Source organism: Carassius gibelio, chromosome B10, assembly GCF_023724105.1.
Source record: "Carassius gibelio isolate Cgi1373 ecotype wild population from Czech Republic chromosome B10, carGib1.2-hapl.c, whole genome shotgun sequence".
Lineage (NCBI taxonomy): Eukaryota > Metazoa > Chordata > Actinopteri > Cypriniformes > Cyprinidae > Carassius > Carassius gibelio.
In genome coordinates, this window is record NC_068405.1 from 19,428,830 (window position 1) to 19,453,056 (window position 24,227).

At 38.3% G+C, this 24,227-nt stretch overlaps 1 protein-coding gene across 1 annotated transcript in view; it reads left to right on the forward strand.

Annotated features, from left to right (window-relative positions):
* msi2a (musashi RNA-binding protein 2a) overlaps positions 1 to 24,227 on the forward strand; it is a 164,978-nt gene that overhangs the window by 78,025 nt on the left and 62,726 nt on the right. The window contains exon 7 of the mRNA XM_052567594.1: positions 20,469 to 20,517. Within this exon, the coding sequence (XP_052423554.1) occupies positions 20,469 to 20,517 (49 nt within the window). The remainder of the gene's footprint in view (positions 1 to 20,468; positions 20,518 to 24,227) is intronic.

The window sequence follows — 24,227 nt, forward strand, 5'->3', positions numbered from 1 at the left end:
AAGAGTGGAAACTCAAGGATATTATATGTACCTTTATTTGCTCATCGAGTTCAGCTGGTATAGGGGTTTTGTGCACTCTTTTCGTGTTACTACCTGTGAAGATAGCGAAGACAGAAGTATTATAATAGTGTCTCTGAATTTAAACTTGATGATATGATTCAGAGTTTGATTCATTGACACAAATGTGCTCCATTTGTACAAAATTCATTTAATTGTTTATGAAAGTTGGTGGTGTGTGGGCATGTCATCTGAGGCCGAGGTCTGGTCCGTGATGATGCAACACAGAATGAGATACTGAAAACACTTTTTTTTTTTTTTTTTTCTCTTTTGATATTCTTCGTATTACAGATGTCAGGTGGAGATCAGACCTCAGCGGTGAGGATCTGGATGAAAGCGAGATGGTGATCTCAGCGGATTATTTCTGCGCTGGTTTGTAGCTCACATCTAGTGTCTCCCCAGCTGTGTTTGTTGCCGGAGTTGGTCATATCCTTTATGGAAGTGCCTGACTTTGCTCGTAATAACTGAAGTGTATTGAAGGTAAAGTTCCGATTCTGAGCTCCAGCACACAGAGAGTGTGAGAAAGAGATTGTTAGAGCGGCCGGAAATCAAAGAGAAGAGAGGGAGGCTTTGTACAATTACCATGCGCTGATGATACAACGTGCTTTCTCTCTCTGTCTGTCTGGAGATGAAAGTCTTTTTCTTTGTATTGATGCTCTTGATCATTCACAGGTCTGTAAAAAGGTGCAATCGCAAAGACGAACAGAGAAAAAAGTCGTAAGTCACGCTCTGTCCACTTTCATTTAGCAGTGTGATTTTCACAAGCCAGTGGCAGCAGCTGCAGAGGAAGAGATCTCAAGTTTACAACAACTGTGCTTATATTCATTCATTCTCGACGCACGGCACAATTCCCGCTTCGCTTCCGACGGGGGAAGCGTTCTCGCCGGGAAACACAGTTCAGTGGTGGGTTGTCGTTGCTGTGAGCAGCATGTTTGCCAGGCTGTTCAGCATGACTCATGAATTATGGATTTGGTGTGTTCATGTCAGTCGTCCCACAATGCCCCGCTTCTCTGGGGTGACAAGGAAGTGTGACGAAGAGTCTTTTCTCTCTCAGCGGAGGCCCGATTCCATCAGAATCTGATAGCTCACTGCTTTGACTCCTCGACGAGCTGATATTTCACAGTATAACAGTCAGGGATGTGCCGCTGAGCAGACGAATGGTGTATATGAATCTGATCTCTGTGTGCAGATGCTGTGCTGTACTTTAATCAGGCCAGACAGCTGTGGGAGTTTCATGTGTCCTCTGTGTCTGTGTGAGAGAACAGATGGCCGTCCGACAGCCGATGCAGGAAATGAGAAGAGGGGTTGAAGTGCTTCCTGATGGACGTAGGAAGAGAGTGAGATATGAGTTCAACCCCTTGACCTAAAGATGTTTCTTAAAGCTTTATCCTCGTGAAAGCTGTACTGAAGCAAGGTGTGTGATCTTTTTAGGGGCCAACCTTTAGAAAAACATTATTTAGAGATTGCATTTCACATTAAAACATGATAACAGTTTGGCCTTTAATTAGTAAATATAAATCTGTTTTTGTCATGACAACTCTCGGAGGGATAGGCATAGTAATGTGCATGACAGTGTTAATGTATTTGTTCTTGGCGGAATAGATCTGCTACGCTGCTGCTGTGGATGTACCGAGACATGCTACTGTCGGTACATCCACAACATGCTGCTGTGAGCATGTAAGAAATACTGCTGCTGCACGTATTACATGAAAATTGCCCATAGCATACATGATCACCCTGTAGCAGATCTATACAGGTGGAGCTGGGGAAGGTGGAGGGTTTCTGAAGTGTGCTGCAAACTGCTACCCTGAAGAATTACCCAAATGTTGAGTTCATTGGGTACAGATACAGGAGAGAACCTATCAGCTGTGACAAGATAGTTATGTCACAGTTTTTTATCTCTACATAATTTGAACTAGTTTACTTGAATGTGTTTTAGTTACAAACTCTGTGGAATTGGTCACGGCTTGAATTCAGAGTTGGTGCTGGTTTGACTGTCTCACCTCTGTCCTCCATGGTCACATCATCAGTTGTTGTCAGATGTCACTGGACTGGAGAGGAGGTAATGATGTGGAATGTAGCCAGATGGTGGGTAGAGCCGGTTCAGTGGTGTTAGAGAAATCGTGAGTGCAGGTTGTTTTAATTGAGTTGAATTAAACTGATGTCAGTTACGAATGGAGATGAGAGAGAAAATCTGTGGCGTTGATCAATAAAAGCCATTAGTCCTTTCAATCAGAACTGTACAGCTTATTTTTCATTACAGAATCTCATGTCACGCTAATCTTCCTTCTCCCTCTCTCTCTTTGTTTGAGTCATTGTTTAGTTCTTGGTTTGTTTGTTTTTTATGTGTTTTACTTTTTAAGAAGTAAAGCATGCTCTAGTATGGGCCTTGATGCCTCTGTAGGGATTATATCTGGGAATTCCCTGCTGGAATTTGGTGTTATCTTTCCAATTTAAAAGAAATATATAAAATTAATGATTTTGATTCCTAGAAAACCCTCTGCTTTAGTGTTACCACCGCCTCAAGTATTTTCTCAAGGAAAAGCTGCTTTAATCTCAGATAAAAGAATACTGGAATATTGTGATCCTCTCTTCTGCATGTGGATCATGTGTAGATATTGTCAGGTGTGTGGTGAAGGATTGATCCGAGGCTGTAAGGAAAGGATGAGCTTGGATGAGTTTCATTCATATTGGCAGTGTGTTGTGGATGTCTGATCAAATGCAATAGGAGGCTGGCAACCAGCCTGTCTCTCTCTCTCTCTCTCTCTCTCTTACTTTCAGAGGGAGTCGTTTGCTTCTCTGCAGGTTATCCAAACAGAAGTTCTTGGCGCCTGCTGTAATGGTGATGCTAACATGTTTGCAGTTGGATTCCGCTGAGCATTATTATTATGAACTTACATTGAACACACAACCTCAAATACACACAACTTCATGCTCCTAAAATACACACACACCTAAAGCACACACTGAGATACGTCTGGAACTCCATAGAGACAGATAGAACAGTTTAATTTTCTTCTTTATCCTTTTCTCATATTAAAACCTCTTTTCTGCCATTATGCCTTTTGGAGCCTGAACGCTCCTCTGGGGGTTTGTGTTTCTCCGTCTCAGGTCACTGGGGCACCCGTTCTCTTTTCATTTTCATTCTCTTAGCTTTGCTCTAACAATTTATGCAGCATTTAATAATGTTTCAGATTAATCTCCAAGGAACTTCAGACCACAGATCATTCTCTTTGAAAGCTGCCCCATCTGATAGCAGGTTAACAAAAGTGGGCCAGATGCAAGCAAATCACACACTTTTAGCATGCACCTTTTGAGATGAGGACTTCTCTTCATGAAGAAAAGGAAAAAAAAGCCAACAGAGAGTCAAAGGATCTTAAACATTTTCTGCTTTGGTCTTGGTTGATTCAACTTTAAACGTCTGGAAAGCATTCACAAACTGGCTGCGCTTGGATGTTTTGAAACATGCCGTTTAATCTAATGATGTGTGAATAATTCACAAGAATCGGTTTGTGAAGTAATTTATTTATTTTTATTCAGTGTTTATATATTGGAGATGATACTTGGGATGTCTGTCATGTTTTTGTGGTGGAGAGACTGATGTTTGTTATGCATGACATGATGTAGTCAGAAAAAGAGAGTTTGGAGTAAGAGAGGGGTTTGGCTTTCTTCTTTCTCTTTGAAGTTGAGCCCCAGTATGTTTTTTTTTTTTTAAATGTTATCATTCATATTTTAATAATACTTATTTGTTAAACCTGTTAACCTGCTCCCCCATTTTGGGACTCACAGCTAAAAATGACCCACCTAACTTAAATTGGTAACAGTTCATGACAACGATTTATTTATCATTGGAAAGAAGAATTTTTTTATATACAAATACATGAAATCAGTCCTTAATCAATCCAGAAATTTAATGGGTTGAAAGTCTCATGTCTCATGAGTTTATATTTCAGATTTGAAGTAGATACCATGTAAAAAATTTGATTCCTCCAGATTAGATTTTTCTGAGACTGTCTAGTCCCCCTCACCCCGTTTAAGGCAAAATAGACACCAAATGTAAGGGTGCTACAAACTTTTTAGCCATTATACATACCACTGCATACTTTTGAAATTGAAAAATAATAGACTGAATCTTAGACATCTTCAAAGTGATTTATTTAAACACTAGAAAAATACAATAAAAATCATTTTTGAGTAATAAAAAGAAAAAAAAGAAGATTTGAAAAAAAGTATTGTTTTGCATGTCAAGTACATCCTCTTTTTGTCAGACATACAGGTGCTGGTCATATAATTAGATTATAATCCAAAAGTTGATTTATTTCACTAATTCCATTCAAAAAGTGAAACCTGTATATTATATTCATTCATTACACACAGACTGATATATTTCAAATGTTTATTTATTTTAATTTTGATGATTATAACTAACAACTCAGGAAAATCCCAAATTCAGTCTCTCAGAAAATTTGAATATTGTGAAAAGGTTCAATATTGAAGACACCTGGTGCCACACTCTAATCAGCTAATTAACTCAAAACACCTGCAAAGCCTTTAAATGGTCTCTCAGTCTAGTTTTGTAGGCTACACAATAGGGATGGGCGATATGGCGATAATTTCAGGTATTTATTGCGATAACGATACAAATGACAATAAATTTTTTTCTCCAGCTGTGCGAAAAAACACTGACAATCTTCTTACAGACTCCCACAGCTCTGTTAATTCTGGTATCCCTCATGCTTCTCTCTGCAAAACAACAACAAAACAATTTGTTTATATTTAAGTATGTAATTATGTTTCTTTTTAATAAAATAAATAAAAAAAAAAGTTAAAAGAAATTTTTTTAAGTTCAGTAGAAAATAGATGAAACTAAAAAAAAAATTAACATTTAATGTTCTATGTTCAATTTATTTATAAAGCACATACTAATACGACAAAAGTTGACCACAGTGCTGTACAAAAGATAAAATAACACAATCATCAAGACATTCAAAATCAGGACCTTGCCACAGACAACTTCATACTCTAAGGGACACTATTAATGTCCTATCATACCATTAACACAGCTCTAAATGAGCAAAAGCCAGAGTGAAAAAGTAAGCTTTCAAATGTTGTTTATACTCTATGAGAGGAACATTCCCTGATATAATAAGGTCAACTATTCCACAGCCAATATTAAATACACATAATATAAACATTAGCTAATGGGATGAATTACTGTTCAAAATACTGCATAGTCACATTATTAATGCAGAAACAAATTCATATATACAGTTAATATTAAGCTCATGTTTACTCCGTGTTCATGCATTAAATATACTGACACTAACAAGAGAGAAAGAGTAAACTTACCAATAGCAATGTATAGACAATTGCCAAAGCAAGACAGTCTTGTCCACATGTTTAGAGTGGCTGCTTTTACTATATTGGCCCCGCTGTCCGTTGTCAGGCACTCTTGTTTCTCCTCATGTAAATTCCATTCTTGAAGAAACTGCTTCAAGCCACTCGCTCGCGATGTTTTCACCCGTGTGGTCATCTGGGAAAAAACTTGTCTGGATGCAACAGCTGTTCAAACTCCAGTCACTCGTTATGTAGTCCAGTTTATGCATCCTTTGCTTGAATCGTTCTTTTTCGACCACTTGGAATGGCAACATATCTTTTGTCAAACAAAACGTGACTGTTCCATCGTTTACCTTACGATAGTTTTTTTTTTTTTTTTTTTCATATTACGGTAGTTTGCTCCTCATCTGATGTAACCAAACTAGTTCCAAATTGTGGAGGTAGCTCCTCGCTTAACAACAAGCTCCTCTTCAGCATCGCGTCCGCCTTCCGCCATCTGCACGTGAATAGTGAATCGGGGGCGCACACACGATGCGCGCACAAAACTACGTCATCAACTACACTTATCGTTATTATCGTGAGGAGCCAAATTTTTATTGTGAGGAGAATTTTCAACGGTATATTGCAAACGATAAGATATCGCCGATCCCTACTACACAATCATGGGGAAGACTGCCGACTTGACAGTTGTCCAAAAGAAGACCATTGACACCTTGCACAAGGAGGGCAAGACACAAAAGGTCATCGCAAAAGAGGCTGGCTATTCACAGAGCTCTGTGTCCAAGCACATTAACAGAGAGAAGAAGGGAAGGAAAAGTGTACAAGCAATAGGGATAACCGCGGAATGCTTCCTGCTGCTGACCAACTTTATGGAGATGCAGATTTCATTTTCCAACAGGACTTGGTATCTGCACACAGTGCCAAAGCTACAAGTACCTGGTTTAAGGAACATGGTATCCCTGTTCTTAATTGGCCAGCAAACTCACCTGACCTTAACCCCATAGAAAATATATGGGGTAATGTGAAGAGGAAGATGCAATATGCCAGACCCAACAATGTAGAAGAGCTGAAGGTCACTATCAGAGCAAACTGGGCTCTCATAACACCTGGGCAGTGCCACAGACCGACTCCATGCCACATCGCACTGGCAAAAGGAGCCCTAACCTAAGTATTGAGTGCTGTACATGCTCATACTTTTCATGTTCATACTTTTCAGTTGGCCAAGATTTCTAAAAATCCTTTCTTTGTATTGGCCTTAAGTAATATTCTATGTTTCTGAGATACTGAATTTTGGATTTTCCTTAGTTGTCAAGTCACCTTTATTTATATAGTGCTTTAAACAAAATACATTGCGTCAAAGCAACTGAACAACATTCATTAGGAAAACAGTCCGTCAATAATGCAAAATGACAGTTAAAGGCAGTTCATCATTGAATTCAGTGATGTCATCTCTGTTCAGTTAAATAGTGTCTGTGCATTCATTTGCAACAAGTCAACGATATCGCTGTAAATGAAGTGACCTCAACTAAGCAACCCAGAGGCGACAGTGGCAAGGAACCGAAACTCCATGGGTGACAGAATGGAGAAAAAAACCTTGGGAGAAACCGGGCTCAGTTGGGGGGCCCGTTCTCCTCTGACTAGGGTTGGGAATCGTTAGAAATTGTCCGGTTCCAATTCCGGTTCCGGTTCCACCTAACGGTTCCGGTTCTTATTTCGGTTCCATTAAAATCATTAAACAATTATTAAGAAATAGTGGTAAGGAAAAATGCACAATACTCAACTACTCAATGCTCAATACTGTTTATTACTTACTGTCAACTTAAATTAAAGGTTGGTAATGTCAAAATGCAACATATATTACAGTGTAAAGATCTTCATAAGTGGGGTTTTTAAAAAAATTTTTTTTACATTTTCTGGTTCTGCTTCTGGTTTCATTTAAATTAACTATGTTTTTTACTATTTTACCTTCATTGCTGGAAGGTAGTAAGTAATGTTGAGTAATGCTAGTCCATCAATCAGCATGTGTTTCAAAGTTGTTGTTTTTTACACTATCAATAACATTTTGCTTTTCAAGCAGGAATAAGCTGCTAAATAGTCCCTTGAGGGCTGAGACACTTTTTTAATTAATTTCCCTTAATTAATGAAATATAAACGGTTAAACTTATAAACAGGTATACACACTCTCCATAAAGTCCCTATTTTACAAATAATAATGCAGTCAGGAGATGGTGTGATGCCATGAGTGGTTTCCACATTTTTAAACATTTAAAATGCATTAAAATAAATATTTTCTATCACTTTGTTTACCAGTCATGAAATGACCTGTACACTAAATAGTCTAACCCTCATACTTTCATAACAATAGCAGTCTATTTATTTAGTGGTCCAAGTTGAAGCCAGTATGTATATGAATGACAATATGGGACAAATATAATGTAATTTAGTGGCGGCAGGTGCAGTCCGCTGCTGTTAGATGAACAGTCAGGCCGGTGACACACTGGCTGCGTGGTGTTTCTGCTGCGTGGCGCCTGCTTCGCATTTTCTGTGTCTTTACACACCAGAATCATGCCTGGTCCGCTGCTGCTACTGTGGGTGACATAGAGGGAGACCGCCGACAGACCAGGCTCTTGTCTTCATGACAAAAATATAAATATATTTACGGGTTTTCCACGCGGCTCCAGCGTGGCTGAGACGCGCGTCTCACGCAGGCAGTCTGCAAGCTCTAACCTGTTAACATGGGAGCCGAATTCAAAACGGACACGCCACGTAGCTGAGACGCTTGCGCCACGCATCCAGTGTGTTGCCGGCCTCAGACAAAACGATGTGCAGTTATCAAAGGCGCGAGCGCACATACAGTCGTGGGAAACAATGTGTTCGGCAATTAAAGACGCGACAGCGCAACGAGTCTGTGGAATGTGCGTTATTGGAATCAATGTGCTCCGTTATTAAAGAGGCAGAGAGGTGTGTCTGTCATTCTGTTCGTGACATCCTTTATGGGAAACAGCGAATATTCAGAACACCGGCGCAAGGCTGCTCACAGCGCTTGGTCACGTGTTGCACAAGAACCGTTTTTATAACCGAAACTTAGAAAATGCTCACGGTTCCGGTTCTTTTCACAGAACAAAACCGGTTCCGAATAAGAACCGGTTTTCGGTTCCCATCCCTACCTCTGACCAGACGAAACCAGCAGTTCAATTCCAGGCTGCAGCAAAGTCAGATTGTGCAGAAGAATCATCTGTTTTTTGTGGTCTTGTCCCGGTGGTCGTCTGAGACAAGGTCTAGCTGTCCTGGTCTCTGCTGTCTTTTTAGGGCTGTAGATGTCCTTTCTAGGTGCTGATCCACCATCTAGTCTGGATACGTACTGTATCCTGGTGACTGCAGTGACCACATGGCCAACCATATATTCAATAGTCACACTCTTATGGCCGTTCATAAAGACAGCATTCACACTGATAGCTGGTCATTCAGTCAGTAATCACACACTGATGTGTGCTCATACAGATGGTAATCATACAGATACAGCCACATTCCCCACAAAACACACACACACATATAAAAAATGTTGAATAGGGAAAAAAATATACATTTGTGTAAATACTGATTGCTAAGTTACGCCCCCCATCAAATGACAGGTGTGTCACAGCATACATTACAACTCACGAACTGTCACAAGAGAGTGCCAGAATACTTTTTAAGCATTATTCCATAATGGATACAAAAAATAACTCTCCCCAAAGAAACAAGATGTAAACAAAGGAATAACCATCCATATTAGAATGTTATTGTTCCGTTGGACTAAAAGTGTTCTATGGGATGTTGTTCAGTGGATCCTTGCCTTTCTAATTAAACCGGGATATACAGCAGTAGATGCGTTTATGATGAATCTGGTACATATTGCGTTTTTATTGTTTTGATGTGTACTGCTTACACATATTTTGCAAATACATTCCTTATAAGCATTCCATTGACTTAGACTTAGACTTTTATAATTAGAAATAGTTTATCAAGATTATGTCTCTTTTTATTTAATCTTTTCATAAATATTGACATGTGCAAACAAAAAAGCATTCAGCGTGGCCGGCATCTAGGTGAGGGTTAACAGGGTAAAAAATATTTTTCATTAAAGTTCTAATTTGCTTTGTAATACCTTTTGTGTTGTGCATGGCCCATCTTACACTGAGTGTACAGGAGTAATGTAGGCCCTCTGATATTGTGCACAGTTGGACGTCTTGATTGACAATGCTCCTGCCATGCGTGATTGGCTACCTGCTGTGTCCACCCCCGAATGACATCACCTGCTGATTGTAGTTCTTGAGTGACCATGTTTTTGTCTGATTACGCCTCCTTCCTTCCTTCCTTCCTTCCTTCCATTTATTTAGTCCTTCAGCTTTTTTTAAATTCAAACTTTCCTTTGATGTCTGTCATCATTATTAGAGTCTTTAGCTTCCAAATGATAAACAGATTCATGATTTACTGGTGTCTAGAGCTGGACGCTGCCAGGCTTCAGAGAACAATATAATCCCCACATTGCCACAGTCATTTTCTGAACGTCTGTCCTGCCTTTTTTGGTTGGTATTTTTATAAATCTTGGATGAAAGACATTGAAACCCATTCAACTGCTGCCAACAGTGGGTGGGACTGGCAAAACACACACACACACACACACACACACACAGTCTAACAGTCGTCAGTCTTACATGTGGTGTAAAAAAAAAGAAAATGACACAGGTTATAGCAGTTGTCATCTGGTGGGAGATTTGTAATGTTGTCAATGTAATTGGGGGAGTTAGAGGATGATAGACCTTCTTGTGGTGGACTCAGAACGGGTATGAATTACATCTTATCAGGATGAGTACAGAGACAACACACTCCCACATACCACAACATAAACCTGTGGAAGGAGACTCATCTCTGTCCTGCATTTACTTTAACACCTGTGCAGACTGTGATCTCACATACTTTGTGTTTGTGTGTAAATGTGATCTGATGGATTCTGTGGTGATCAGTGGTGCTCTAACATAAGGAGTGATTTCATTCACATAGATGTTGACTTTTCTTGATGCTGACATCTACACAATCTACCATTTAGAATCAGTTAGTGGTTGATTATTTTTTAAATATTGGCTGTTATTACATGTATAATAATGCATGCTTATGTTCCCTAATTTGTTTGTGCATATACAGTGCAAACTAAGCCTAACCAAAATATCAAGCAGCACAACAGTTTTCAATACTGATAATAATAAGAAATATTTCCTGAGCACCAAATCAGCTTATTAGAATGATTTTTCTGAAAAATCGTGTGACACTGAAGACTGGAAAAATTTACTGAATATTCAGCTTTGCTGTCTCAGAAATAAGACATTTTAACATATATTAAAGGGTTCATATGAATTTTTTTGTTTATTTGTTGTAATAGAATATGTTGACATGTTTTAATAATGATTTAACACATTATTTTTCAAATACTGTACATTATTGTAGGTCCTCTATGCCCCGCCTCTCTCAAACGCATCGTTTTCTGCAAAGTCCCTCCACCTGACAAGCACAGTCTGCTCTGATTGGCCAACTGACCCAGTGCTTTGTGATCGGCCAAACACCACAAGCACAAAATAAATGTAAAGTTAATAATGTGCTTAGTTTTAGCATCAGTTCAAGCCCAAAGGGGGAACAGAGTCAACTTTACAGATCTTCTTCATGCACCAAGAGTTTGTAACACCAAAGAGAAAGGAACATTTGAAATAGCATCTCATGACCCCTGTAAGAGAACCCAGTTAGTTGTTTAATTTTAATAATATTGCACAGTATTATTGTTTACTGTGTTTTTGATAAAATAAATGCAGCCTCTGAAGAGACTTCTTTCAGAAACATAAAAAAATATATTTTGAACAGTAGTTTGAGCGTGTATATGTATTATATTTTGGGTTAGGTTTGGTTTTTAGTATTTGTAGTGTAGTCCATTGTTGTGTGCAGGTTGTAGTGGTGTTGAGATGTTTGTGCAGATTCTGCAACAAATGAGCATTTTATCTGTTGAAATTCTGTAGAACCTATGCTTTTCTGCTGCACAGAAATAGAGCTTTTGTGACACTTGCAAACGGCGTGTGATATAACACACAGACAGATCTGAAACTTACATACCGCCTCAGGAGCTGAGAAAAAACTACTGAAGACAGAGAGAGAAAGAGGTCTTCCTCCTCTGTGTTTATCTTCTGATGCTCTGCTCTATAAGGGAGAGAAAGCAACATCTCTCTCGTATATTAGCGGTGCGAATTACAGCGGCACAAACGGCTCCTCCCCGTCATTTTAAAGACCCCCCTGACAAAACTAGCTGTCATGTTAATCCAAGATGAAATAAATACAGCAATGTCTTGCCAGATTCAAATAAGAACTCCGGTGTCTACCATGACAGAAAAGGCTGCGCTATTAAAAAAAACAGCTGGCACAGTTACCCTGCAAGTGAAAGAGGGCAAAGTAAAGATTTGACTGACATCTAGCTATTGTTTTCTATCATGATGGAATATGTCATACTATTATTGAAACAGAGTTTAAAAGAGATTAGGAACTAATCTCAAAGAAAACACTGAAAATGAATATAATTAAGAAGATGTAATTGAATTCATTTCTTTTCTTCTTAAGCTCTTTATGCATTTCCATTTTAGAGCAGATTATCAGACTGACACAGGAGAGATTCAGTTTATTTTTGCTTTGTCTGGAACCTTATTACGCATCTACATTCTCTGATAAAATGGGGATCCTCTTAAAGGTCTTGAAGGATCTGAGCTGTTTAAGAGGGCAGGTGGAGAGAGATTCCACTCAAAGCAGATCTGTTTTGTGAAGAGAAAAGGTCTGTTTTAAACCCTAGTGAGAGGAGGCAGCTAGCTTTAAATCACAGTATATGTAATTTATGTATCTTTATGTATTATTATTATTTTAAGTTTTAGTGTTGCACTCTATGTGCACATGCACCAGGTGTAAGTCTTTGGCTGTTGCATTACATCTCAATTTAGTTATTAATTTACAGTTAAACACTATTTTTTTCCAGTGTTGCTTGTTTCTAAATTACCAGCAAAATCATTGTGTTGGTCATTTTTATTTTGGATTGAGTACTTCTCTGACAGGTAGTGTAGGCTGTTTTGTTTGATATGTAATATTTTGAATAATTATACATTTAAAGTAATATTTTTCTTAAAACAATCTTTTGCCTTTTTTAATTATTTTTTATTATGTCATTTTATTCGTGTTTGGATAGTGCTGAATATTCAGCTGCCATTACTCCCATCTTCAATGTCACATGATCCTTCAGAAATATATCTGAGATGCATTTTAATTTCAGAATTTGTTTTGATGAATAAAAATAAAACAGTATTTAAATTATGTTCGTGTTTTCTGGGGCTGCACGGTTTTGTCTTCATGTTAAGTGTCTGCTTATGTTGGCTGAAATTGTTCCCTAAATAGGCAGCTCTGTTGTCTTTTGACCAGAGCCAGAGAGAGAAAGAGGATTGATGTGAATTTCTGTGTGGCCCTCACCTCCAATCACAGTCTGGAGAGAAAAGAGTAAAAATGCCATTACTTTTCTCATTACGTAGAAAATGACAGAAAGCCCCTCTCTCTCCCTCTGCTTCTCTTTTCCTCACTACCTCTCCCGCTTTCTACATCTCTTTTTCCGTCTATGTCTTTCTCTCTTTCTTTCCATCTGTTTTCCCCATCCATGTTTCTTGTTCTCCATCTGTCTCGCTCCTTTCTCTCATCTTTCTCTTTCAGATGTTATTCCCTCTCTTTCTCCATTTGTTTCTCTCTGTATCTCCATCTCTCTCATTCCCCTTACCATGCTATATATTTGCATTTCTTTTGCTCACTAATTCTGATAATCTCTTTTACCCTGTTTACACAATATTTTTAAGTGATCTTATCAGATGGGAAGATCTAAGGTGTAATTTTTTTTTTGCAAACAAGTCAGCAGCCATTACTTGAACATCCGATGTGGAAAGATCCAGGTTTAATTAGATCTATTGCAGCTAAATGTAAATGGTGGATGATAAATTAACAGAGACATGTTCAGGCTCTCAGTATGTGTGGCAGAAATCTCGTGGAGAAATCCAAACAGACAGGCGCAACAGCACAGTGCTCGCGTAAAATCACAGTCAAAATTCCAACGCATTTGCTGATTTGTTTCAGTTTGTATTTGCGTTTCCTATTTGCATTAAAGTCTTCATGCTAATCTTAACACATTGATTGCTTTGGTTACTTTATACCTTCATTACTAATTATTACCAAGAATGTTCAAAATCTAATATTAAAAAAAAATATATATATATATATATATATATTTTTTTTTTTTTTATATTTAGTTTCATATTTATATATACAAAATTTACGTGTGATTATTAATATTTAATAATTAAAATATTACTTTTAATTTTAATAGATTTAAAATTATTGTAAAATGCTGTTGATGCCAGTTCCATAAAAAATATCAATATTTATTGAATATAAAAGTAAAAAATAAAGGTTTAACTTTTTCAAACCCCTGTTTATAACTATCCTCTTTCTGTCTGTCTCTCTCACAGTCTCTCTCCACCTCTCTCAGTCTGTCTCCCTCTGTTTCTTTGCTCTGCTATCGATCGGTCAGCTCTGATGGAAATGTGCTTTTACTGGCTGCTGCTGGTGGAGACGGTTCAGTCTCTTGGATGCTGTCAGACGCTTTTGCAAAGGAATGAAGAAAAATGAGATGAATAGATTGCAGGGGCTGGAGGGAGGAGGGGAGGGCTGATATCGGCTGCTCTGCCGCTCGCTGGCAGTCGTCACCGAGCTAAATGAATACTGACATATTTATATTTATTTAAATTAAAGTTGTTGTGGCACGGTTAGTGTCAGGAGGATCTTATTTACATACCAATTAGCAGGTTTATTAACCGCTTTTTCTGTTGATTAATATAATTAGTGTGCAGATAAGTGAAAGAGAGAGTGGGGGTGGGGTGTTTATAAAAAGGAAAAAAGACATCCTGATTAGCAAAGTGTACCAATGATGCAATCACTTGCTATAACATTTTCTCATGGACAAAAGTGTTTCTCGTTTCTCCAAGTACCTTTCTGTACCTAAAAGGAGATTATTTTCACTTATTCAATAGCTTATGTGATGGATTTTGTGAGTTTCTGCACAGCCTCGATACATTAAACGCCTTTTAACAAAATGACCCATAATTGTCCTCCATGGCAGATCTGTCTGACGTTCTGATGGATGTTGTTGTAGGTCTCTGCCTACAGACCTGTCCCTTCTGAGAGAACTCGTCTGCCCCCCAACCCCCTCCCGTCCCAGTCAAACATCCCCTCGCTCTGAGCTTCCCTGACCTTCCGCAGCTTGGTAACAATGGACATGCCAAGGTCTGCTATAGAATATGCATCAGTTCATCTTTTGCCCTGGTTGGATGAAGAGCCAAGGGCTCATGAATATTTACATGTCTGTTGCAGAGCCACAGATGTTTCTTAACACTATGAAAGGAGAGGAAATCACAGTCTTTTTTTCTGTAATCTGTTCTAGTAATTAATTATTTTAAGCAAAGATAAATTAGTTATCATAATAACCGATTGCAGCAGCTGTAGTTTGAATGCAATCTGTCTCATCTATGTTTTTGAGAGTCTGTTCGCAGAACTGTAATTTCTGCTTCATCTGACTTGGCGGATAAAATGGTCAGCAGATTTTTCTAGAGAATCAGTCTCCAGTGTCTCTGTATTGATTCCCACAAGAGAGAAAACACTTGTAATGTCCATCTTGTGATGCATCATTAGAGCCTTTCTCTAGCAAGCAGTCAAAATCAACGGGATTTGAAAATGTACTCACACAGACTCAAATTGAATGTTGGAATACAATATATGTACTAAAAGACACAAAACAGCTTTTATTCTGAAATGGAACAAAAGACAAACATACAAAAGAGAGAAAGAAAGAAAGAAACCGTTAGTAAACATTACTTTAATGTTCTGTGCAAGTAGTTTCATGTAGAAGTAGGGCCCTATGATTTTCATGAGATCGAAAACATGGATAGAATCACGCAATCCAGTCATAAAAATGGAATTTACTGAATAATGTGGAACGTCAAAGAATTTACAAAAATTCGCATCAAAAGTAGGTCAGTAAACTTAAATCAAATGTTGATATATGAAAAATATGATATAAACTAGTGGCTGTGAATATCAAGTGGCAAAAATGGCATTTATAATAGGCCTAATATAAAAGCAATCATTATGATACTTTTTGAATAAATTATTTCCTTTGTTTAACTGTCCTTTCTGGTTATTAGACAGACTTCTATCTGTATTAAACAGAACTGTTAATGACGACAGTAAACAAGAGGGAGAATGTGAGCTGTACTCGCTCAGGCGCTGCTGTTCTCAGTGCCATCAAAATAAAAGTCAGGCCTCGAACACGTCGGACCAAGCAGAAAAACGTATCTGAAAAAAAAAACTTATTTAAAAAATGCCAAATATCGGCCGATATATTGCCAAGTCGACCACTATACACAACACAGTACTTTTGAGGAAAAAATAAAATGAAATAATAATAAATTAATTTTAATGTAATTTAATTTCATTTTAGAGATGCGTTTCATTATTAATACTTAACGAAACCATTAAAATGGAATCCAGAAAATTAATGGAAAACAGATTTTGGTAAAAATAAAGCTGAATTTGAGAAAAATAATGCATTTCAAAGGGCTTATTTTAACATTATTTTTAATGAATTAATTTAATTTACCCATTAAAACAGGAAAACAGAAAATAAAAATATATGAACTACATGTAGAAGTCGCATTAATGTGCTGTGTTCCACATGTACACACTTTAGTACAAGCACGCATAGGAAGTGCATTTCTGTGGAAATGTGGCACACTCTCTGCCGAGCTCTGATGTGACCTGATCCTAGATCAGATGAGAGCTCATTCACTCATGCGTTATATTCTCACCCTGAGCCAGTAATACAGGGAATTCCTCTGCTCTCTTCTCCTGGGCCTCTCTGAAATAGATCCAGCCCGGTCAGGCTGGATTACATCTGCTGTAACTCCATTTCAAATACAAATCATAAATGTGTTTCTCTTTGAGAAAGGTGAATTATTGATGTTTGAGCTGCAATCCCAGAGAGTGAATGAGTTTTAGAGGTAGAGGAGAAGCCAGGATTTTCCCTTTCCACACATACACTTAATCTAAATTTAATACAAACTGAAGTAGAAATCCTCTGTGCATGTGTGGTCCCAGCCTGTAGCGTCAGGCAGTGTTGTTTTAGTATTATTTATATACTTCTAAAATATTTCTAAATCATTTATAGAACACGGTAGTTTTTATTTGATTATTATTTTGTGACAAAATATTTTATTTTGTACCATTATTATTTACAAATGGCAGTGTGTAACTAAAATTTTACTACAAAGATGAAATGTACATTTGCAACAAAAGAACCTCTGGAAACATTTTGAAATGAACCGACCAATCAAACAGAATAAAGCCGGGTGTGCATGTTGTGAATTCTGGTGGTAGGAAGATTGTATGTCCACGTACATGATACGAGATCCTAGAGACGCGGTGATATACGACGCAATTTTACTGCATGGAAATGAACATCTCTGTGCTAACTCTGCTGAACACAGGGGCCACTGAAGGACAATGCTTCACATTTGATAATTGAAAGTTTCATGAAAGATTGTGAGTCACAGAAAGAGAGTTGACATTTTCAGAGTGCATGTGACTCAACTGTTATATGCAGTCTTTCAGAGCTCGCCTTTCAAATGACACATTCTTGTGAGTATGTGTATAATTCAAAGAAAATATGTGTGTATTCAGTTATTAGGTTAATTTGGTAATACAGTCCTAAAAAGTTTAGTTATGCTAGTTTTTCTAATTATGTTCTGCTCTTAGTATTCTAGAAATTGCTCTTTGTAAGTTGCAATTTGTAGATAATTATTCAAAATCCTTCAGTAATCATAAATGACTGGAAAAGTCATGGTTGAATCATGGAAATTCATTGGTCAAAAGGTGTGGAGATTTTAAGTGTGTTTGATCATACTGTCAGAATGTTTGTCCTGCGCTGTAAAATCTCTTCCTCCTCTGTTCTTTTATTAATGCTGTAGTTTCTGGGATTAATTATTCATAATTCCCATCTGTATGGTGTGTTTTGAATGTGATCTCACCTGTATGAATGTGTTTGCCCTTCTGCAGATGTTTTCAAGACATATTGATGTATTTGACAGAAACATGAGCAGCTTTTACTCCTGTGTGAGGGAAGCATCTTCTCTAACATTTAGCTGCTGATAACGGACATTTCTCCTTCATTTCTATGTAAGAAAGTCCAGTAGAGTTTCTCTTCTACTTTAAGAGCGATAAGAGCTCTGTCTGCCTCTTCAGCTTTCCTTTCAGGAGTAGCAGAAGTGTGTGTGTGAGTGAGAAGAGGTCCTTAACCTCCCATCAGATAGAGGCAGAGAGGCATTTCAGCAGTCCAGTGACAGACACTTTAGAAAAGACTTGCAGCACTACTACACTGATTTCACCAGCTCAATGTGCATTACTGGTGTGTGACGCATTTCTGATCTTCTCACAACCCCTCTGCTGTTGTGTGTGTGCAGGACAGTATACAGCACACTTAAACTGATAGAGTCTGGTATCATATGTGATATTATATGAACTACAATAGATTAGACTGGACTGATGTGATCTGATCTGATATAATATATGATATGATCTGGAGAAGCATTGTATGGTACTATAGACTAGACATGTCTTGTATGATAAATTATGGATGCTCTGAACTGGTCTGGTAAATGGTTTGCTGTATGAACGGCAATATACTAGACTAGATTGCTATGATATGATGTACGATATGGTATATGGTAATAGAGTAGACTAGACAGGTAAAGTAGGGTATGATACAGTCTGGTCTGGTTTGGTCTAATGTGATATGTGTGATATGCAATAGACTTGGTATAGTAGAGTATGATATGGTCTGGTCTGCTGTTGTCAGATCTGGTTTGCTGTGAGAGCAACAGGCTCAGGCTTGCATGCAGCTATTAACCCATATTTTCAGAGAAATGTCTGTTCTCATTTCACCCATCATCAGAGTGTTTAACCCCACATTGCTCCAGCTGGAAGCGCTGTACTGTACAGAAGGTCCATTGAATGCATGTATTGGTTGGCTGTGGGCGGAGCAGGTTTGACTCCAGCTGCTATGATATTTTAATACCTCTATTGAAGACACGCCACGACCCCTGTATGTGTGTGAGTTTCTAGCCACTGGCCTCATACTGGGGTCCCCCGCTGTGCTGAACAGTCTGTCTCTTACACTCAAACAACTCCTCATGTTACCTAGCGACCGTATCCAGGAGGCAGGCAGTGCGCGGACACATGGACCGCTTTGTCTCCCCCTGAGACTGACTCTGTATCTGTCTCTCTCGCCCTCTCTTTCTCATGTGTGAGTCATGAAGGGCAAATTACTCTGGACTCTGGTGTGTCTCTACAGATTCTTTGTGTTTTCTTTTAAGAATCTGCCTGCATCATACAAAGGTTTCTTGTCATGCCTTTGTCCCATTGAGCAATACTCCACAGAAACCTTTAGTTATGATGGAAGTGTTTGTTATCAAAAGGTGCTGCTTGACATCTGATTACTGATCTGGTCATCTTATTAGGGCCAGAGAATTGCTCTGTTTCTTCTTCTTCTCTTTCTCATTCTCCTCCTCCTCCTCCTCCAAAGTGAATTGCATTTTTGAGGGCCTGAGCATGCTCTAAAATTCATGAAACTTAGCACACGCATAAGAACAGGCGAAAATTCACATCTGATATGAGTTTCAGAAGTGAGTATGGAAAAATTAATTTAAGGCGCCTCCTGTTAAATGTCAAAAGTGCACTTTGATCTATGTTTTAGTGACATGTACAAAAAACGGTACACACGTAACACACCATTACCTACAAAAAAGTATCTTGGTACAAAATCCAAAACCCAGCAGAAAGTACTTTATTTGAATTTCCTGTATAATTTTTGTACAGTTCTTGCCATTTCCAGTCTCCTACAGTTTTAATCAGATCATCTTCAAATTTGGTGAGGGTTATCATAAGGCCTTTGTGACGTTAAATTGCGACTGTCGTGTCCCTGGCGACCTGACAAAGTTTGATGTTTCTTCATGAAACAGGAAGTTGATGTAACTTAGGCAAGCAATGTCCAGTCTGCCCCAAACTTCACACGTTTGATAGGTGTTCTGTCCTGAACACATCTACATTCCCATGTTCAGTTATAGCCATAGCGCCATCTGCTAGCAACAGGAAGTGTCATGGTTAACACTGTTATGGACTCCTAGGAACGTATTAAAAAGCGTCATCAAGTTTTCAGTTGGCTGGCAACTGCTAAAAACATACTAAAACATGCTAGCCACACTTACATAAGTGTTAAAGCATGCTCTTAATGCAGTGAAGTTGATTTAACTGACATGCAGTGTCCAATCTGCCTGAAACTTGACATGTTTGATGAAGAATCCTGACCTGAACACATCTACTTGCCAAGATTCAGTTATAGTCATACCGCCACCTGCAGCCAATAGGAAGTGCCGTGTTTAACACTGTGAAGCACTATTAGCAACACAAAATATGCCATTGCATGCTAAACATGTTAGAAACATGCTCAAACAGTCTTCACACGTTTTATAATAGTCCTGGCCTGAACACATCTAAACGCCAATATTCCGTTAAAATTATAGCACCACCTACTCGCAACAGGAAATTCAAACATGCATTGTCCGATCTACATATTCCTCCTATATTTACCACTTTAAAAGCCTGCTGTACCTATGGCCACCGGGTGGCAGTGAGCCCGGGTGCGAGGGCCCTTTCATTGCTGGTTGCAGCATCAATTAATGTTTGTACTTTACCGAACCATGATGTTTTATACATGCTGATCTTGGATAATAATTAAATGGAATCATACAAAGAGTTCAAATGACTCTACTTTTGTTCAAAAGTTTTTTCTTGCCTCTTTTTTTTTTTTTGGAGTACTTTGGTCTTTGTATGTTCTTTGACCCATGAATGTGTTTTGTGTTTTTCAGGTAGAGGATGCCATGCTAATGTTTGACAAAACTACGAACAGACATAGAGGTAAGACCATTAGACTTTGATAATGCAAAATATATGTCAGTATCCTCTAATGTTGAGCATAATGCACAGAGCTGTGTGAGAGACATTTACGGACTTAGTTGTGGTGATCTTGGTGTAAATTTCTACATGAATTCTAACCCTACTAAAATACTAACTTTTGAATGGTAATTCTGAGGTTTTAAGAAATTAGTTTTATTCATTCACTATCACATTGATATGCAGATTAAAGAAACGTACTTTCACTAATGGTACGTAGATGCCAGCCACAAAATGTGGGTTAAAAATGGACTAATCCGTGAACAAAAACATTTTCTGTCTTTTTTTTTTTTAGTTCTTCATTTTAAGATTTTACATTTGTAATCATTACAAATGTGAAGATTGATGGTCCATTATACCTTATTATGCCAATAAAGCATGGCGAAATATTAAAAGGAGTAATTTGTATTTACTTAAGAAAGGGAGTACAGTACAGAACATTTCAGAGAGAGAAAAAAAGAGAGCTATAAAGAGAGTAAATGTTTGTGATTTTTAGATTGCAAGAGTTCATATCCTTCACACACACACACACACACATTCTTTCATACTACTGTCTCCTTTCTCTCTCGTGTCCTTCATGCCCTCCAGGTGACTGTTAAACTGGTGTTAAAAGACGCTCTTTGTCCGCCTCCATTCTTTATTCCCCTCTTTCCCTCTCTCTCTTACACTCTCACTCTCTCTCTCTCTCCTTTCACTAAAGAGACTGCAGCAGAATCTCTCTGGCATTTTCAGGCTGAAATGAGGATGATTGTGTTGGAAATTGAGCTCCAAAGCTCCATCAGTCCTGCTGCCCCAGTGCATTGTGGGAACGTGCATTGGCTATCCTGTGGGCGCATGGATCAGGGATGTTATTCAGACATTGAAGGGGTTTTGTGGCAGGATTTCATGCTGTTAATTACAGATGTAATGGTGTGATTTTCATCAGGGCTCTGCTGGTTGCTTTTGTGAGCCGTTTGTGTGCCGTTACAGTGAATACCCAAAGGCCATACAGCCCTCGCTCTGCCAGAACACACACTGTGTTTGCAATAACATGCCATCAAACCAACTAACTTTATAGCATGTTATTTTTACAATTGTATATGATATTGTTCACATTGTGAAACAATGAATGTTTTGGTAGGGTTGTTGCATTTTTCATAAGAATACAGTCAGGGTTTTGGTTTTATGTTCAAGAGAAAAATACTTTTTCAGCTACACTTAACAGTAATCTTGAAACTTGTGACATTATGTGTGAAGAGATGTAAATTTCCTGTGCAAGTCAGACAGCTGTTAATAACAAAGCATCTTTAAATAATGGAAGTTCTTATGTTTTTGAATACATATTCTTAATTAGATGGTATTCTGATTAGTCTGCTAAAACCTGAAATGGTAATTTGGAGACTGTTGCATTGTGGGAAAAATTGGTTTATGGATGGATGAATAGATATGTACAGTACATGAATGGATGGATATAGATAGATATGCAGGTGGCTAGAGGGATAGTTATAGAGACAGCTTATAGTTGGATGGATAGACAGATGTATGTTTGTATGGATGGATAGGTAGATTAATGATTTGATATATAGATAGATGGATTGATTGATAAATTGACAGATTTATGAATGGATGGATTAGACAGTTGGATAGATAGACCATAGACAGATAGATGGGTAATTGGGTAAATTAATAGATGGATGGGTACAGTAGATCGATAGATGGTTGGATAGTTGGTTGTGAAAAAAGAGAGAAAATGGCCAGAGCATGACATTTATTCTGACCAAAATCATTTGAAATGCATATCATGCAATAATTACTTCCAAACTGTTAAGTAAGAAGTTCCCAGGAGGACTTGAATGCAGCATCTCTCTCTGGTCCTCTGTTTACTGCAGAAATTCACACATTTCAGTGTGGTGTCTAAAACACTTGTGTAATCCAAACCCTCATTTCCCTGTCAAACACCCTGCTAGCATCTGACAGAAGGTGGTTTTGATGTGATGTTGGCAAGGGGTGGTTAGTCTAGGATTTTATTTAGACTCTGCGTATAGAAGGACAAGTTTTAAAGCGGTGCTGATAGAGAAAGCTCGGTTCCCATCATTGTGCATTAAATATTACACACAATAACGTTTTCCTTTGCATCGCTACCACTTTTTTCATCTGTCTCAAGCACATTTTTCTCAAAGAATACATTTTTTCTCATCGCAATAAAAGACGCAGTAGCGGAGTCACACCTGTAATTCCCATGGCAGAAGTTCGGCTGCTTTTGCTCACCCAATTTCCCTGAATATAAAAGTCTGCCGGGATGATGAAAGCTGGTGTAACGTCACGGATGCTGATGGTCCTGCTCAACAGGCTTCTGAACGAGCGTCTGATTACAGCTGGAACTTTGTGATTTTCAAATGATGTAAGTAAAAGTAACAGCGTCTCGGTTTGATCAATAGAGAGCATGAATTATGACTTTTATTGTTGAGTGGCATAGAGAAAAGAAAGGGAGAGAGAGGAGCAGGTGTTGGGCTGAGTTAGGAATTTTTGGCCATGGAAGAGATTTTGTTTTGTGTGTGTTTCCTGGATGCTCCAGAGAACCGGATTGTTCCTGGAAGACGAACAGACGGTGGTATTGTGTGTGTCTGTAATCTCCTTACCTGGATCGGAGTTCCCTGGACTCAACACAGTCCCCAACCTGTGTGTGTGTGTGTGTGGCTGTCTGTTTGTCTCTGATAACTTTGTGGCATATAACATTATTTATTTGTGCGTGTGTGCTTTGTTAGTTGTCATTGATATTCTGTTTGGACTGTTTGTAGAGAACAAGATGTTCAGATCTATAATCAAGAGCAGGACGTTTTCAGCTCTGTCATTTATCAGAAACAATCTGTCTTTCTTTCTTCATCTCTCTTGCTGTCTTACCATCTCTAAAATGTTCAAATATATTCATCAAACATATACAGTGGGTATAAAAAGTCTACACACTCCTGTTAAAAGTGGAGCCTTTTGAGATGTAAAAAAATTTAATTTAATAAAAACTTGTCAGACCGTTTAAAAAATTAAACTCAAGTCAAACTAAAGATGTGTGTGTGAGTGAAGCCTGCTCTTCTCTCTTCTGTTTCAGGGTCTTTATATATATATATACCCTGAAACAGAAAAAAGAAAAACCAGGCTTAAGTTAGTTTAACATCAGCATGACGTTTGTTTTGTATCTCTAACCAGTTCCTGTGGAGCTCCTGTTACAGTTGAACTGGTGGTGTGATCTTACAGGAAGAGAGTTAGGCGGGCTGTGTCGGGGAGCCTGTCATCTCTCCTGGAATGAAAATACTGCCTCTCAATTGTCACTGACTGTGACCTTTGACCTTTTAATCTCCGGGAGCTAATGTATGTGCTGTAAATATACAGACTTGTGGGAGGGAATCAGGGACCTTAACACGGGTTAAACTCTCTCAGATTGAGGCCAGTGTTGAGGAATGCTGAGTCCACAGTGTGTTCGGTCTATCAAATACATCCTTGTGCAAACATATTACTTTCCTGGCTTATTCTGAATGTGTGTGCTATATCTTCTAATAACTTACTGACCTGTCCAATATGCCCTATCAAATCCCTGTCCACAAAAATCCTGATATGCCATCAGAAAGATTTACTCTGTGTACTTGGGAGGAAATACATTATATTAAGAGAGACAAATGCGATGTCCAGGCTACGTGTTCAGC